Source organism: Lates calcarifer, linkage group LG23 (assembly GCF_001640805.2).
Source record: "Lates calcarifer isolate ASB-BC8 linkage group LG23, TLL_Latcal_v3, whole genome shotgun sequence".
NCBI lineage: Eukaryota > Metazoa > Chordata > Actinopteri > Centropomidae > Lates > Lates calcarifer.
Genome location: NC_066855.1, coordinates 8,749,397 through 8,766,569, shown reverse-complemented (window position 1 = coordinate 8,766,569; position 17,173 = coordinate 8,749,397). Strand labels below are relative to the sequence as shown.

The 17,173-nt window shown below is 38.3% G+C and overlaps 2 protein-coding genes and 2 long non-coding RNA genes across 5 annotated transcripts in view; 2 read left to right on the top strand and 2 right to left on the bottom strand.

The window, feature by feature from the left end:
• Nucleotides 1-3: 3 nt before the first annotated feature.
• adprh (ADP-ribosylarginine hydrolase) lies at nt 4-7,123 on the bottom strand. 2 transcript variants are annotated; one of them, XM_018687286.2, is made up of 8 exons: nt 6,773-7,123; nt 5,775-5,889; nt 5,485-5,593; nt 5,002-5,100; nt 4,811-4,916; nt 3,010-3,276; nt 1,955-2,169; nt 4-730 (listed from the first exon to the last, which is right to left on the bottom strand). In XM_018687286.2, the coding sequence occupies exons 1-8, from the start codon at nt 6,778-6,780 to the stop codon at nt 582-584; spliced, it is 1,068 nt and encodes a 355-aa protein (XP_018542802.1). In that variant the 5' UTR covers nt 6,781-7,123; the 3' UTR covers nt 4-581. The 2 variants fall into 2 exon arrangements, with proteins under 2 accessions (XP_018542802.1, XP_050922203.1); XM_051066246.1 differs by lacking the exons at nt 5,485-5,593; nt 5,775-5,889; nt 6,773-7,123 and adding an exon at nt 5,311-5,449.
• Nucleotides 7,124-9,034: 1,911 nt separating this feature from the next.
• Nucleotides 9,035-11,051, top strand: LOC108890420 (myb-like protein D). Its single transcript, XM_018687287.2, has 3 exons — nt 9,035-9,062; nt 9,535-9,579; nt 9,695-11,051. Exons 2-3 carry the CDS (start codon nt 9,540-9,542, stop codon nt 10,669-10,671), a joined length of 1,017 nt encoding a protein of 338 aa, XP_018542803.1. The 5' UTR covers nt 9,035-9,062; nt 9,535-9,539; the 3' UTR covers nt 10,672-11,051.
• Nucleotides 11,052-11,658: 607 nt separating this feature from the next.
• LOC127139195 (uncharacterized) lies at nt 11,659-16,944 on the top strand. Its single transcript, XR_007809196.1, has 5 exons — nt 11,659-12,130; nt 13,309-13,372; nt 13,960-14,038; nt 15,224-15,285; nt 16,416-16,944. It is a non-coding gene; the product is annotated as an uncharacterized LOC127139195 (long non-coding RNA).
• Nucleotides 16,080-17,173, bottom strand: part of LOC127139194 (uncharacterized) — a 10,028-nt gene continuing 8,934 nt past the window's right edge. Inside the window, exon 4 of the long non-coding RNA XR_007809195.1 lies at nt 16,080-16,442. This is a non-coding gene — a long non-coding RNA (uncharacterized LOC127139194). The remainder of the gene's footprint in view (nt 16,443-17,173) is intronic.

Genomic DNA, 17,173 nt, shown 5'->3' with positions numbered 1-17,173 from the left:
CGCTTTGCTTTTTAAAATTTATTATATCATTAACTGTACTTGTCTGTAGTACTGCAGCTACAGTTCTGCTCTTCACTGCATGAAGTAGCAGTTAACAACTATAATGAGACATAAGAAATATATTTTTCATAAGACAATAACAAGAGGACATTTAATTTGAAACTCACCAAGCATTTGCGATTATGTCAGTCTGACAAAACGAAGTAATTACCTCCTGGGGGACTTTTCATATTCTCTCCACATTCTCATTAGCTTGGATTTGTTCTGCTCAGTGATACAACTCTGCATGTTAATTTAAAATGGTCACTAGGGGGACCCCTCTTTATACACCAACCTCAGCACTAACATCATGAGTCCTTGTTGTGGTTAGAAATGATTGAACTTTAGGTTAGTGGGACACTGCTTCCCCCTCAGGCATGTATGACACCACACTTTGTGGCTTGGTGACAGCACTCTAGATCGATGTACTACTGAGAGCACCAGCTAGCTCTACGTCAATGTGTCAGAATGTGTGGCCTACTTCCCCCAACCCACCCCACCCTCAGCACAACATGTTGGGACACACTCAGTCAGCAGTGGCCTCAGTGTGACAAGGCGTAGAGCTGCTCGGCGCTGCGCTCCAGTCGGTCCCTGTACTCCAGGTTGGAGTAGTTGCCTTCAGGGACCCCTTGAGTGCCATAGAGGAGACCCCAGCAGCAGCAGGCGATCACTGCGGTGCTGTCACTGTCACCTGAACGAGGAGAAAAAGAGTTGGACAGAGAGAACAACATGAGAATAAACCCTGTGATAAAGTATACATTTATGATGCTTACATTTTTAATTGAAATAGATCTTTTTAGGCTATCTTTGAAGCAGCTAAGTCAATATTTTTTATAATAATAATGTGAAAGGGATCACTCGTAGAGATGAACCCACTGAGAGTCATTACTCTGCAGTTCCCCTCAGCTTTACAGAGCCTTTCATTGCTACTGTTTTGTCATTTACTATTATTTCATTATTGTCATGTGGCCATTTTTCAGGAAACGTTTCAAAGTCTTGGACAGACTAAAGGAAAAACTTGAATAATAGAGTGGAGAAACATAACAAATGCGAACTTCCACACAGGTGCACTAAATGGTACAATTAAGCAATTAGCATCCAATCATGCTCTGGTTTCTATGGAAATGCCAAGCAGGTGCAGCTGGTTCTTATTTTCTATCAAGATGGCAAACAACTTTAAAAGAGGGTTCGCTATCAGGGCAGAAGTTTCAACTGTTTTAGTACGAACAGCGACTGAAGCGACGTGCATTTAGATCTAAGGGAAAAACATCAGTAAACAGCAGAGATGAAAGCAACTTCTGGACATCTGACAATCTGACAGCAATTGATGATACTTTATCATAATAACTTAAGACATGGGCAGAAAAGCAAAACATTGACTTCAACATATGTTAAGATTAAATTCTCGGGGTTCATAAGCATTCATAAGCGTTCATAAGATTTTTTTCAATGACAGAATTTATTGTAAATTGCTCAGTAACCAGTGTATGAAGAAAAGTTTCCTTCACACTTCATTTGTGCAGGCTCTACAAAGCCTCTGTCCTTGAGACAGTGACAGATGAGGACCAATTAGAGTGCAGACCATCAGTCCATATGGCTTGTCTGAGAAAAAGTGCCCTGACTCTAGATGAGATGGATGTTGGGAAAAACATTCCTAAAGAGGAGAGGAATGTTTGTAAAAAATACAAAAAGATGAAGTCTATCAGGGGTTTAAGTTGAAGTGCTGTGACAGTCAGACAACTGGGTTCACGCAAAGACCAGTTCTAATAATAAAACAGGATATATTTACCAATAAGGCTGGTAGCAAAGTTCAGCTACACAGATACTTGGGTTTAGATTGCAGATGTTTTAGGTCCAGTTCTGGACAGCCCAGTAAAGTAAAACAAAAAGACATTTTCTTGACTGAATCTCTGACCTCCATGGAAGCCTGCTCTGCTCATCAGCTCCTCCCAGTTTGAACCCGCCCCCAGGAGGGCATCGAGGGCGATCATTGGAGCATCGTGGCCGCTACGTCCCGCCCAGCCTGACAGGCTGAAGCTCTTGTAGGCTTCGTCTCTCTCTGCCGGGCCATAGGAAGTGGGCCAAATCACAGGACCCACCCCGTTAGAGATGCCCCTCATATCCAGGTACCTGTGGACAGAGGTAAGAGATTTTCCTGACATCCAAATTATCTTGCAGTGTAACGTGATTCTCTACAAGTGATACATAGCTGAGGTGGAAACCGCTGTTTCTGCACAATGTTGGCAGAAAAGCAAACAGAAATTTTGAAATGTACAACAGTGCCTTCTGCATAATGTCATTTCTATATTTTTACTGTCAACTCATTCCTCTCGCCCATGAGCCCTTTAAATCCTGCTGAAGACATAAATATTTCCCCCCAAAAAAGTTAAATTTTATTAAAAAGTCACAATAATTTCGTCTAGGTGCTGCAGTTTTGAATAAAAGTAGCTCAAATGTGAGTAAATAAAGCATTTGTTAGGGACTATTTTCGGTCAGGGAGTGATACACATTTGAATATTTACAGCAGCAGGACTGTGTATGTGGGATTGACTTAAAAAAATAAACAGTAGTGTCCATCATAATGAGGGAATATGTCCATCAGTGCCACAGTAAACCACAACTATTTTAGCTCTACTACAACATTAAGGAATAAGCTACATCAGGGTTTGGATCAACAGGATCATTGTTGGGTTTTGGTCTTTTAATGGAATTTGTTTGCAATAAGAAAAATATGGAACATCACCAGACTTATCCTTTACAGTGGACAAGTAAGAAATCAGTTAGTGTATTTGTGTCATTGTTTTCAATAGTTCAGAGGAAAAATGAGGCCACACAGCTGCGCTGAAACTGACCAGTAACATTTTAGCACAAATCCCATGCCATCATCTATTAACCTTGAGAGTGAAACAGGCTAATAGAAGTTGCTGAAGGTGGAAACCTGGATTTGAATACAACATGACAGCCTCGTACCACTGCCACTTGTCACAGAAGTAGCCCCAGTCTCTCTCTGTCTCCTCCACGGCGTAGCCTCGACCCTGAGCGAAGTTCTTCGCTATCGGACAGGCCTCGTTGATCAGGCCCAGACCCCAGGTCGTGATTGGCCTGCGCTGGACGGCATACGCAGTGAAGAGGGCCGACGCCACGGCTCCCAGGAAGCCCGTGGGGTGAGGATGGGTCATCCGACCTGTCTCCACTGCAACAGCCACCAGTGACAACAGCTGGTCAGGCTTTGGATACCTGGTATACGACAATGTATTAAAGTCTTTATCAGGTTTTATTATGGAGGATATTTAGCTGAAGTAATGAGGTCCATCACACAGCTGAGTTTTTGCTGTTTTGGATACAAATTATATTCACAGTAATTACTTCTTTTCAAGTTTTAATTGACTTCACTTAATGTTCTTGCTGATGTTTTAACCCTGAAACTCTGTTATTTATTCATTATTTTCTGCTTAGTGATCAAAGAATGTACACTTAGCCCACTGTTGCATTTATTATAAATCACTGTGGAAAACACCAACAGCCCTGTGGCTCAACTCTAAATCTAAATGTGAAATGTTCAATGTCAAGCTTTCAATGCGTCACTGGGCACCCAAACAGACACACACTGTGCATTTTTATTACTGCTACTTCACTTAAAGAGAATCAGAATGAACATTTCTTTTTTTCCTACAATTAAAAACGTGGTCAATCCAAGCAAATCAATTCCTACTGAATTTTTATCTACAACCAACAGTGATATGTTCAGAGCTGAAACAATAAGCACAGTCCATTGAAAATTATAAATTAATTTAAACTTAATTGCACCGACCTAAAGATTAGCTTAATTTCTCTGTTTCACGCCATTGTAAACTGAACATCTTTTGATTTTTGGACTTTTGCTCAGACAAAACTGAACTTTTGAACATGTCACCATGGGAAAATGGGATAAATGTTTCCCCCTACATTTTTACTGACTTAAATTAATTGGGAAAATAATCAGATTAATTGATAATGAAAATAATCCTCATTTCCTTCTTTACTTTCTCTTACAGGTTCTAAAAACCAGAGTGAGGAAATGTATTCACAATTGTTGAAATACAGTGAGTGAGTCAGGAACCTCAGTGTTATTTTGGACTCTGACCTTAACTTTGAAAGTCATGCCAGTAACATAAGAAGGGCAAGTCCTTTTTCACTTGGAAAAAAATCTTAAAAGTTGAAAGAGGATTTGTTTATTAAGGTGATTCACAGGCTTACAATAACTGTAGTTACTGCATGTGTGTGTCTGAGAGGTGAGACTGGGTTTGGGTAGGTGGGTGGGTGTTTACACATGGATTCTAATGTAAAGCACACTGAGTTTATTTGTATGGAAAACAGTCTTGCCTTATTCGATCAGTGCAAGTCACAAACAAAACTAAAAACTCTGACCATTTCAGGAAACAAATGAAAAATCCAACACAACAGAGAGGTGCCTTGACTTGCTAATTATATAAATGGATAATGTAGCGCCAATTAAGTCAAAATCAATTTGTAACATATTTCCTTTTCTCTGTCAGTCCCACAACTTTGGTTACACACACAAGAATATCCCAAAAACAGGCTTTAGTATGACTTAATTAGTGATTATGATGCCCTGTGCCTGCTCAGGGAAGCAGCACTGCAAGGTCACTGATAGTTAAAAAATAATAACCGAATGTGTGGAGGGCTCAGGCAAAAGCCAGAACATCGTAACTGGAGTGCATAAGGACTAGACTGAGTCATTATGTATTTATTCTCAGGACAAGGGTCTTACCTCAGACCGATGCACATGGACCTCATGGCTGCTCCACAGCCTGTCCCCTCGGGGTTATAAGCCACTCTGTACCCCCCTTCCTCCCCAGGCTTCAGCTGGGACACTCCTTAATGTGGAAAACAGAGTAAGTCAGATCTCTGCCATTGCTTACCCATGAATGTGATATGACTGAGAAATGAGGACTCTCTTACCCAGGATGCTTGAAGGCCCTGGCTTCCTCCCATCCATATCTTTCATCCCCTCCACATATCGAGCAGCCACCTCATGCAGGAGCTCCTCCCCCGTCTTCCCTGCAAGGGGAGACAACGACACAGAGTTAACTTGTTCAAGCTGCACACCTTGTCCATATTAACATTTTTAAAGATGTAACATCTGTTAACAAGACTTGTTGTTTGCCTTATCATAGCAAAGGTCAAGTTGAATTTCCACCATTTTCCTTCCACTTGTGCAGAGCTGTAATAGAGCAGCAAATCAAGGCAAGGCTGGAAATTAGATTTAACCTTTAGTCGGCGGCTCTTGAGGAGGAAGGTGTGGTGCCGTGTTCTGATGAGGCCTCATCAGAATGACGCTGACTATCAGATCAATCCAATCAACTCCTCGTTTGAGACAAAATGAGCAAAGGAGAGACAGGAAACCAGAGAGAGCAAATGAGATCAATATGCTTTTGACCTCACCGGTCGCCAGTCCTTCAGCTGTTGCCAGATGCAGGACCGTGTCGTCACTCACCGGCCAGTCAGGGAGCTCAGCCTTGATGTTCTCCAGACCGCCGAGCTCCTTCAGCTCCTGCAAGGACATACGTTTGGTGAAACACACCTTTAGTTATGATTCAGTGCAGAACTAGATAATGTAAAAAGGAGGTCATCAGTGATCAGAAACTGGAAACTAGGCCTCCTAGGATCTGGGGGCCCCTGGACACACTAAGCTGCAGTATGACTGCTTTTCTCCGTGCTGGTCCTGCAGTTACCTGGTGGATAGCTGGTCCTGACTCGTTGTACTCCCATAGCTGATTCCTGTATCCAAGAGCATCACCAACACCACTCAGCAACATGGCTGCCTTATAGTGCTCCACTGTAGCAGATCTGTTGAGACAAAGGGTGAAAGAATGACCTCCGCTCTTTATATTGTTTCATACAGTGTGTTTGACCACAGTCAGTAAAGCCTCTTTGAATGTGATAATGAGTTGTAGCAGTAGGAGTCTCTGAATTAGCAAACTACTCATGTTAAATCTTCAGTTTGTTTATTTTTTACCGTAAATATAAAGATTTGTGCAAATGATTTACACTTAGTTTTTTCTTACTGTTCTTTCAATTACAGGTGTGCTGCATGTTTCAACTTTGTCCTGAACAGTGTCAAGGTAATTGTGTTTAATCTTCCACCAACATTCATTTAAAATTAAAGAGTACCACTTGGTGATATCTCATTGTTGTGTCTAAACAATTGCCCTCAGGTTCCTCAAAAGGCTGGTTTGTTACTGCCACTTTAATTGGGTATCGCACTGAAGCAAAGTGATATGTGATGTGATATTTAGTATTTTGGAAAAGGTCTCACACTGGAATCATTTCACTGTGGTTACAGGGAAATGTTCAGAGACTAGTTCAAAAGAACTGTTGATGTATGTTACATGAAGACAGTTATTTGTAGGCAAATAATGTGAAATATCTACAATAAAATAAAATCATCCTCCTGGTTGAGAAATACAGTATTTAGGTTAGTACTGTCAGTGGGTTAAACAAACACACGGATCTGTACATATATAATATATATATATATATATATAATATATATATATATATATATATATATATATATAGTCATCTCAACATGTTCTGTCATATGTCGCCAATTCAAACATCGATCAAACGTATAATGAAATACACCTTAACAAAAAGTTACTCTCTGGTTTGACAGTAATTTCAGCATAAAGTCACAGGAAATCCTTCCTCCGTGCTGTGGCTGTCTCACCGGTCCATTGCAGCGCGTTGCTCCCCGAAATCGGGCTTCACGTGGCGGTCAATCACGCAAGCTGACACCGGGGCTGCAGGCTGAAGCGCTGTGCAGCCACTGCTTACTCTGGGTTAGCAGTTTGTTGCGATTAGCAACTCAATCCTAGCTCTGAAAAGCCTGCTAACAGCAGCGGTCATTCACTTCAGTAACAGCACGCTGCTTTCCAAACCCGAGGCAGCGGGACAGACTCTCTGAAACCGTGTGGGCTATAATAAGACGCGGCAGCAAACCAAGTTTAGCTTTGCAGCTGGCAAGATGGAGACATGAGAAAACAAGTGTTTTCTGTGACACCAGGACAATCATTGACCAGCTCCTTCTCAGCATTTACTCAGCTGCACCACGTTTGTGTTTATACATGAGCTATTAGAGAAAACTACAAATACCACGTTACAATCTAACTCAACGAAAGAAACAAAAGAAATAGGTTCCAGAAAACACAACAACATCTCAGGACATATAACAATGTTTCACAAAATACAAGATGACTTCAGATGGTCTCTTCCCATCTTAAGGGTCATGACAACACTAACAGAATAATGCAATTGTAACGATAGAGTGTTTTTATATATAGTTTAAAAGCTGCACTCAATCAGAAATAGTGCAGAGTACTGCAAAGTTTCCAAAAATAAAAATAAATATAAAAGACAAAGCTCTGTCATACTCTACAGGACTTTTGAATTTAACAAGTCTAAAAGGTTCAGACTTTCATGAAATTACTCTCAAAATATTTTTCTTTTAGAGCATTGATATCAAGACAGATAGCAGTTAGTTCACTATTAACAGAATATGAAATCAGCCCTAACAAAACAATACACTTTGGCCATATTCATTGGAAACGAGAGACAAGTGCAGACTTATACAACAGTCTACAGCCATGCCAGCAGCTCTGGAGGTTAATGTCAGCATACTCGCTTCTGACAATACTCACATACCGATGCTAAGTAGGTATACAGTTATAACAGTTCATCCTGTTAGGACCATGAACGCCTTTATTGGACATTAAATCAAATGAGAAGACTTTATATCATGTTGTTTAATGGCATTTTATTACTGGTAAAAGTAATGTGCTGTTGATCTGCCCACAGTTTTGAATGGTCAAGGAATGTTTTAGCTTGATGAAAACTGAAACATTTGATGAAAGGGGCTGAAAGCTGCTTACAGCTACAGAGTGGAGTGTTTATTCTCAGTGGTATTAGCAGGATTAGTATCACCAGGCTTTAGGTTCAATACCATTGTTTTTAACAGAAACACAATAAAAGTCTTGTCTATTCTTCTGTGTTTCTGTCTGTCTCTCATCCTCCTCTGTTGCTGCAGAGGTGAGTAACTCTATCTCTGCTGTCTACATGACCAGATGTTGAACTCTCTGTAACCCATGGCTAGATAATCCAAGCAGATCACAGCTCGGGGGCTTGCTCTGCCTTCCAACCACTGGCAGTAAACCCTGGTGGGATGAATTCACTTTATAATCCAATCACTCCTCAACAGTCCAACAACCTTTACATCCAATTATTTTATCTTGAGAATGATGTTCAGTTTGAGCTTAATGATATGTATTTGTTAATGTTATGCAAACCCTGTTTAAGGAATAGTTGGATATCATGCCTGTCCTGTAAAATAAGGAGCTGGAGACAGGAGATTGTTATCTTAGTTTAGCATAAAGACTGGAAATGGGGAAACAGGCACAGTCCAAAGGTTTAAAAACATTCTGCCTACCAGAAGCTCTAAAGCTCATCAATTACAGATGTCTTCAATTCAAACAAAAAACAAAGCAGGTTAGGTTTAATATTTCTTGGCCAGATGCAGTTTAATTTCTCTAAAAATGGGGAAAAAAAGAAAAAAGAACCAGCTGTACACTACAGGTTTACAGAAATGTTACCAAAATAGCAGTGAATAGTGTTTTTGTTGGGGACTATTTTCAGTCATGGATGTGGTGCACCAGTGTGTGTCAGAGAAATTCTAAATAAACCACTAAAAAAATTAAAATAATCAGAAAATGTCACCCAGTGCAAAGATATGTATTATTGATGTGTGTGTGTGTGTGTGTGTGTGTTATAATAAATAAAGTTCTTATCAGTGTGAGAAAAACAATAAAGGAAACAGAACCCTTGTATTCTAGAACTGTCATGACAGTGAGGTCATATAGAATGGAAGAGAATGAGCTACATAAATCTACTAGATCACCTTAGTTTTTAATTAGGAGACAGTTTTTGCACCAGATGAACAACAATTTGTAGAGACCAGTGCTTTAGTAAGTCTATGACCCTGTACACAGTATCATTCTTCAATAATGTAATGTATAATTTACATATTAACATGACTCTGCTGTTGTCTGCTTTTTAAATCAAGGTCATAGTGGTAAATTATTAATTTTGTTGTGTTCTGCACACCTCTCTACTGACTGTCATTTAAAAACTACAGTTTTGTTTTTGTCAGTGTTCATTTTATTAGATATTGATTGGTCAGTATTTAAGAGTTGCATTAATCTGATGGTACGGTTCAACTGACACTGGCCTAGTTTTAACCCACTGAAGCACCAAAAAGAGATGAAATATGCATTTTTTTTAAATCAGATTTCATATTTACATAAACTGTGTAACAATAAACTCTTCATAAAAGTAAAACTTAAGGGTTTCAGAATTGAAATGTAAATATTTGTGGTAGAGTGGACAACATTATTATGTTGTAGGAAAACTTTTGATTTCTTTGCCTGATCTTTACAGTCAAAATGGACGAAAGAGGAGATGGAGACCACAATGGGAGAAATCGTAAGTACTTGGTTCATTACTGTCCAAAAGCTGTTTAAGGGAGACTGATTTACAGTTTAATTCTACGAATGGTGACGGTAACATAATTCTCATAATTCTCTAATTGATCTTTTAGGGCCGCTGATTCCCCTGCTTTTTTTTCCAAGAGGGAATAGGCCACCAGCTGATCAACCTAATGCTGCAATTGTTGCCTGGATGGAAATTCTATTGAATTTTGGTATAGAGGAGGTCGGGTTTGCTGTGTTACAGGATCTTGTGGATGCAGAGGATCAAGAAAACCAGGATAACAATAACAACAACAACAATGACAACAATGAAAACCAGGATAACGATAACAATGACAATAATGGCAACAATGAAAACCAGTTGAATGACAATAATGGCAACAATGAAAACCAGTTGAACGATAATAACGGCAACAATGAAAACCAGTTGAATGACAATAATGGCAACAATGATAATAACAGCAACAATGAAAACCAGGCTGATGATAACAACGATGACACTGGTCATAACACTCACAATAGTAATGAAAATGCAGAGGGTGCTAGTACTAGTGCTGGGGTTGAAGTTGACCAGGGTGTAGAAGAAGACAACCCCCTTCCTCGAGGATCCAGGATAAGGTCAAGGGATGACGATGAAGAGGACAATGACAGCAACAGCAGCAAACAGTTCAGGTGGTGGGACGAGTTCGCTGACAGCTGCACTGACTGCAGCTCTGATGGTTATGCCACTGATTGTGACGACAATAATACTGACAGTTATATAGACTGGGCTACAACAAAAAGCCCAATTGAACATGCAGGTGCTGACAATGAGGTTGTTGAAGACGACCCTCAGCCTGGTCCATCCAGGAAAAGGTCAAGAGAGCACGACACAGAGGATGAGAAATGCGACAAGAAATCAAGATTGTGTTACAACTTTGCAGACGACAACTCTGACACTGTTACAGTCGCTGTTGTGACAGAGAGGAGCCAGGAAGTCAACCGGCAGGAGGAAGAAGAAGCCACACAAACAAGACCATGCAGGAAAAGACCAAGGGGAAACGACTCCGATGAGGATGGGGGAGGGAGCAAAGATGCAAGATATTAATACTAATTGGAGTCTTTGTGTAAATAAGTATGTGTATATATTGTGAATACAGTAAATCGGTCAAGACAGAGGGTGGTTCCTGCAAGAATTGGCCATCAGCCCACTTCTGGCACCCATTAGCTGATCATCCTGGAGGGGGATCCTTCTTTGAGTGGGCCCTCCCGAGGTTTCTTCCATTTTCAGCCACGTAAAGGGGCTGTTTTTGGGGAGTTTTTCCTCGCTCTCACTGAGGGTCTAAGGTCTGGGTGGGTGCCAATTTAATTTAATTCAAGTTTTGTTTATTGTTTATTGTTTATTCTTTTTGGAGATTTAATGTGGGCATTAAACAAAAAACCTCTGTTAAGATCAAATAATAATAATATTTAAAATAAAAATATAAATATATCTATAAAAATATATATATATATAAATTAAATTATATATATAATCTCTCTCTCTCTCTCTCTACTATCTATATCTATATATATATATATCTGTATATCTATATATATATATATATATATATATATATATGTGTGTGTGTGTGTGTGTATATATATGTAGAAAGAGAGAGAGAGAGATAATTATGATGTAAATAAATAAATAAACCTCTGTTAAGATCAAATAATAATAATACCTAAAATAAAACTATGAATAAATATGTAAATAAATCATTGAACATGGACTTGTGGCTCTTTGTCATTGCTTTCATTATTTAAATTGTTAGTATTTTGTAACAGGAAAAAGCATCTCAAACGTCTTACATGGAATATGTTTTTTAAACCACATCTCTGTAGACAGAATAGGTATTACAACCTCAGTCACCCATTACAGGTCCACAGTGTATAGTCAACAAATACTGCTGATACAAGCACAATACTTCTGATAGACAGAACATGGTCATGAAAGTGGTAACGTGAGAATCTGTGATCTTGGGTCACAAACTTAATGTCCAATCGGGATTTGAAACAGGAATCTGGTTGTAAGATTTAACCCTGGGTTTCCTTATGGTATGAAAAGAAGTTTGTGGTGATGTTGTGGAGTCACCTGACGCTTGCTAACCTCTGGACGACGGCAGTTTTACATGAACGTAATATAAGTACTGGATATGGTGCCGGAGCTCAGCCTTGCAGACATTTTTTCCAGTGGCTACTTCTCATTAAACATCCATGGTCATGGCTGTACATAAGATCTTATTACCTATCTAATGCTTTTCTCGGTTTTTACGGTGCTGACGTATGTCGTCAGTGACTGTGGCGTGTCTCGTGATTGGCCATTAACCTCTGGGTGGAGCGCAGAGAGGCGGAGAAACGGAAGTCGGAAAACAGATATAAACCACGTTTGATACATTGCATCTGTTTGCCAGTACTGTTAGAAAATGCTGTTACTGTTCAGGTCTGGACGCTTAAACAAACTCTGGAGCTAATTTTTTCGTCGAACACGAGTGAGACTGGATGCTGAACATACCTGCGGCGCGAAGGTAAGGCAAACAGTTAGTGACTAGCGTTAGCATTAACGTTATCGGAGAGCGTTAGCATTACCGTTAGCATAGCGTTAGCATTACCCTGTAATGATATTTAACTCCATAAATCCACATAAATCTGTTTGTATTTGTTTTCACTTTACGGGCATTTTGCGTCTCTTTATCATTTTGTGCTCTATCCTGGTCCTTTCGTCATTGTCACATGTTTGTAGTCATTTTATATAATTTTGCATCTGTATCTGGCCGTTTTACACCCTGGGTGTTAGCATTAGCATTGGTGACGAGCGTTAGCATTAGCCGTTAGCCATATCTCTCTCTGGGGCTTTTTCTGTCTGTAGTCGTTTTTATTTGCGTGGGTGTTTTTAAAGAGTGTTTGTGTTTCTGTGACTCTAGCGTCCCTGGCATGAGTTGTAGAGGGAGAGAGGTAGATGTTTAGTCAACATGTCCATTAACAACTCCGTTTGCATCACTTTACAATTACTTTGCAGACATTTTACTGCTTCTTTATAATTTTGTGCTCCATCTCCCGTCAGTTTATGGCGGATTATCATGTCGATGTTACCATTTTGTGTCTGTCTGTGGTGGTATTGCGTCTCTAGCTAGTTGTTTTACATCTGCTCGTGGCCAGCTTCTTAGTGGTTGTTTTGCATCGTATTGTGGCTTTGTAATTTTGTGTCTTTTCCAGGTCATTTTCTTTGTGGTCATTTTGTGTTTCATTGTGGCACTTAAGCACCTCGTGATAATATTTCCCTCTTTGTGTTTTTTGTGTGTCTTTGTAGTTTTGTGGCAGTAATCTGTCCATAGCCATCCACTGACGCCTGTTGTGTATATTATTGATGAGAAATTTGTTTTTGTTGACTTGAGACTTTATTGAGCTCAGGTTCGTGTTAAATACAAAAATACATTTTAATTCTTTGCTCCTGCACAAGATTTAAGCCTCAAGAGTAAGTCACAATGTATGAGCTGAGATTACGGTTAAAAATTATTATAAAAACTATTTTGAAGATTACTTTTCTTTCTGAGATCAATAAAGTCATCTTCTAGTAGCATAATTTATTCACCACAAAATGTGATTGTCAAGGTTCTAGTATTTAGTTTTCACTGTTCAAGTTTTGGAGGTGAACTATTTATAATTATGTGATTTGTTTTTCAAGTGTTGTACTTTTATTTTCCAGGTTTACTGATTCAGCTGCTGCAGCCTGGACAGAAACTCCAGCTCTCACTTTACAAACCAAACAGGTGTGTGTCCTAAAGATTTACTCAGTCTGCAAAAATGTGTTGATCTGAATTGTTAATGTTAGTGACAGTGTTATTGTTTAAATCTGTGGTATTTAATAAGTTTATTATTGAATATTATAATTAATGATTAATCGTGTCTATAAATTGTTTTAAAAAAAAAACAGTACTAGTTATAATAATTAAAAAAAAAACTCAAAATAGTTGTTAGTTAATTTTCTGCCTGTGGACTGATGTATCATTAAAAATACCATAAGTTAAACCCCTGCTTTCAAAAATGTACTTTTTTTGCAGTTTTTATTATGCATCCAGTGATTAGTTGATAGACAATTAAAAAAGAAATGTAAGATAATTTCTGTTAATTTTTCCCAAATATTTATTGTTATTGATTCTTAAAGATGTGATGCTTTTTCTTGTCATATGAGACAGTAAACAGCCTTTTTTCTGAGACACTGCTCTGATGTTTGGAAAATGTTCTGGTTCAGCTGTAATGTTGAATATTTATCTTTCCTGGTGAAACTGTCGATGAGGAATACGTCATAGTGTATTGATCATTTTCCTTCGTATGTTTCTCTTTTTTTCCCCTCCAGGTGTCACCACTTCGCCCATGATCGCAGAGAGTCTTCGTACAATGAAGAAGTTCTTTGAGACCAGGACAGAGGCCTCCAGGTAATTCACAAACAGCTTTACATCAGCTGTCCAACACAGAGCACAGCCATTAAACTGTTTATGTTCAGTATTTGATTTGAAGTCTGAATATTTTGATTTGTCACAAAGAGACATCACTTATTATAAAATTTATTTACATAGTTCATGAATGTACAGGTCAAAGAAAATGAAGAATTTAAACATTAGCTCGCTCTCTCTGTTGCTCTCCCTCACTCTCTTAAGCCTAGTTCACGCTAACAGTTTTTAAAAATCTTATCAGATGTAGAAAATGTTAAGAGACCACACACAATGACAAATAATGTCAGATTTCACGGTTTTGTTCTTATAGTGTGTGATGTTCAGAGACAAGACCAACAGAGCTACACCACACACTAACAGATTCACCACCACCAACCAGAATCTGAACTCTCAGAACTCCAAATCTCACACGGTCAAAACAAGACTTTACAGTAACCAAGCATGACTGACAACAACGTCTCTTGCTTGTTGTGTTTCCGTCTTCAGTCAGGTTGTTTCCTGATTGGCTATTGTCCTGTTCTATGTGACAATCCACAGATTGCATGCTCAGCTTTCCGCGGAGTTCCCCACACAACAGGATTTCTGATTGAATATGTTTAATCGGTGCAGCTCCAACCGTCTTTAGAGCAGATCAGGGAGAGTAAAACCACTCTGAGCACACCTCACACCACAGGACAATCTGATAAGATCATCTTTAGAACCAACCGATAATCAAACCTTTGCCGACTTTGATTGGGAGGGGGGATTTGGGCTGATAATCGGCGTGTACCCCGCTCTACTCTTTCTCTTGGATTCTTTCTTCCTCCTCCGTCTTTCTCATTAGTACAGTAAATCATAAAAATGTCACTGTCATTTTGCTTCATTTTAGCTTCAAATTCAGTTGAAACTTTTCCATCCACTGCTACTGTACGGATATCAGGAGCTGGTGGAGTCAGTTCTCCAGTCAGAGTAGCTTCTTCTGTCTTTGTGTATAAAGCAAATTTAACTCTTGGACTAGTTCTGATTAGTCCAGAACCAGTTAGTCCACACCTTGGTTTCTTTGTAGATTAAGTGTCTTTTACTTCTCTATGTTTTGACAGTTAAATACCCAGAAACTCTCTGTGCTTTTATTTTGATTTGCTAAATGTCTCATCTTTATATTAATGTTTGTTGTGTTTTTCTCCACAGGATTCAAATCGCAACCATCAAATCACAGAGAGAAGAGACAGACGTGAAGACATTTCCAGAAGGTCAGTGTTAGTTTATTCTTTTCAGCCTGACTCTGTCATTATCTCAGCTGCAGTTTGACACTTTAAAACCCTTGTCTGGCAACAAATAGCAACACATAAAAGCTGCTGTAACTTATCAGTTTTAATTAGTAATTATTTTTTTTTTAACAAAGTAGCTGGAAAGAACAAGTTTAAAAATAAGGAAAACTACACACACACACACATATGAGAAAACCTTAGTTTAAAATAGAATTTAAAAAACATTTAAAAAATGAATAGATGTTTCTAAAAAGTATGAAATCATTTAAAAACACATTTCAAACCCTAAAGGAATAGATCTAAAAATTCAGAGATTTGTCTATAAAATCATTATTTATGTTAGAAAATATTGGTTAGAGTGAGGCAGTAACATCATTATACTTAAATAAACATCAATAATATGACTGCATAATCAATGCAACTTGTTTGAGTCCTTGAAGACAGGCCATTTGATCAACAAAAACAAAAAGCCCCACTTGCTCAAACAATAGGATGCTAGCAGGGTGCTAACTGTTGCGGCATGGTTTCAGTGCCTAAAGCGGACACGCCCCCAGCATCTCAGAGCAGAGAGAGCTCTGTTGAAATCTTCAAAATATATATATAAGTAAAACATAAGAACTATATGTCTGAACAATGAGTGTATAACCTTTTAAAAGTTAAGTATAAAACCTTAAAAACTATATTTTCAAATTGTTTAAAAATAGGTCTGAAAATTAAAACATGAGAAGCATTACATTTTTTCTTAAAATAAAGAAATACAACTCAAAAGTTTAGAAAGACTATTATTTTATTCCAGACAACATTTAACCACACAGAAACAGTTAGTAGTTATGAGCACATTTTCCAAAGACTAACACGTCTACTAAGCATCTTTGTGATCATCTAACTGCTTGTGATACAATTATTAAATAGTTGTATCATAAGCCCTTGGATGTTCTCAAAGGTGTTTAATAAAGTCTTGTGCCCATGGCTGCATTACAGATGGTAGAGAAAAACAAAGTGTTTTCACTTGAACAACAGGAAACCAGCACTGTTTACAGCAGTTAGATGGTGGAGGTCTTTTATCTAATTAGCAGCTTCATAACACTTTTGTTTTCTCTCATCCACTTCAGGTCTTCAGCTGCTGCTGTCTTCTCCTCCTGCAGAGACAAGGTGTTAATCACATTTTTGGACATATTTTTTGCCTTACAGGTGGCTTATGACAAAGGAACTATCTTAAAGCAGCGATCGTACCATTGTTTTCCACAGACATGCACCTTTACACAGTGTGGGTTACATTAGATTTTGTGTTCATTTTGGTATTTTGCTATTTCAATATCAGTACTCAAATCCAATTTCTTACTGTGTACACAGTTCTGTTTATACTGTTCATATTGTTTTATATCTATAACATTTTTATATGTTATTATATGTTATCTTATTTTAAATCATGTCTTGTTTATATTGTGCCTTTTTCTATTTTTGCTGCTGCAACACTAAATTTCACTGCTGTGGGACTAATAAATGATTATCCTACTGAAATAAATACTTCTGAACACTGGATATTTTGCCTGATCTCTTTGATATTGTATGAACGTGAATATTTTGTAGCCAGGAGTAGGGGTACAGCCTTTTTTTCATGCCATACTATACTATGACATTTTTTGATGACTGTACTTCATTTTTTGCTTACTACTGTTTTTTGACTGATGACATTTTTTGATGATTTTTGAAGCCTTACTATACTATGAAATTTTTGATGCATTTTTGATGATGCCATACTGTACTATGACATTTTTTGATGATTTTTGAGCCTACTATACTATGACATTTTTTGATTTGATTTTTATTTTTTGATGATTTTGAAGCCTTACTATACTATGACATTTTT

Coding starts and splice junctions, on each gene's coding strand:
- adprh (XM_018687286.2), bottom strand. Junction 5,101..5,484: donor AGCTGAAGGACTGGCGACCG/GTGAGGTCAAAA, acceptor CTCCCCTTGCAG/GGAAGACGGGGGAGGAGCTC. Junction 4,917..5,001: donor AGGGCCTTCAAGCATCCTGG/GTAAGAGAGTCC, acceptor TTCCACATTAAG/GAGTGTCCCAGCTGAAGCCT.
- LOC108890420 (XM_018687287.2), top strand. CDS start 9,540: ATGGACGAAAGAGGAGATGGAGACCACAATGGGAGAAATC. Junction 9,580..9,694: donor AGACCACAATGGGAGAAATC/GTAAGTACTTGG, acceptor TTGATCTTTTAG/GGCCGCTGATTCCCCTGCTT.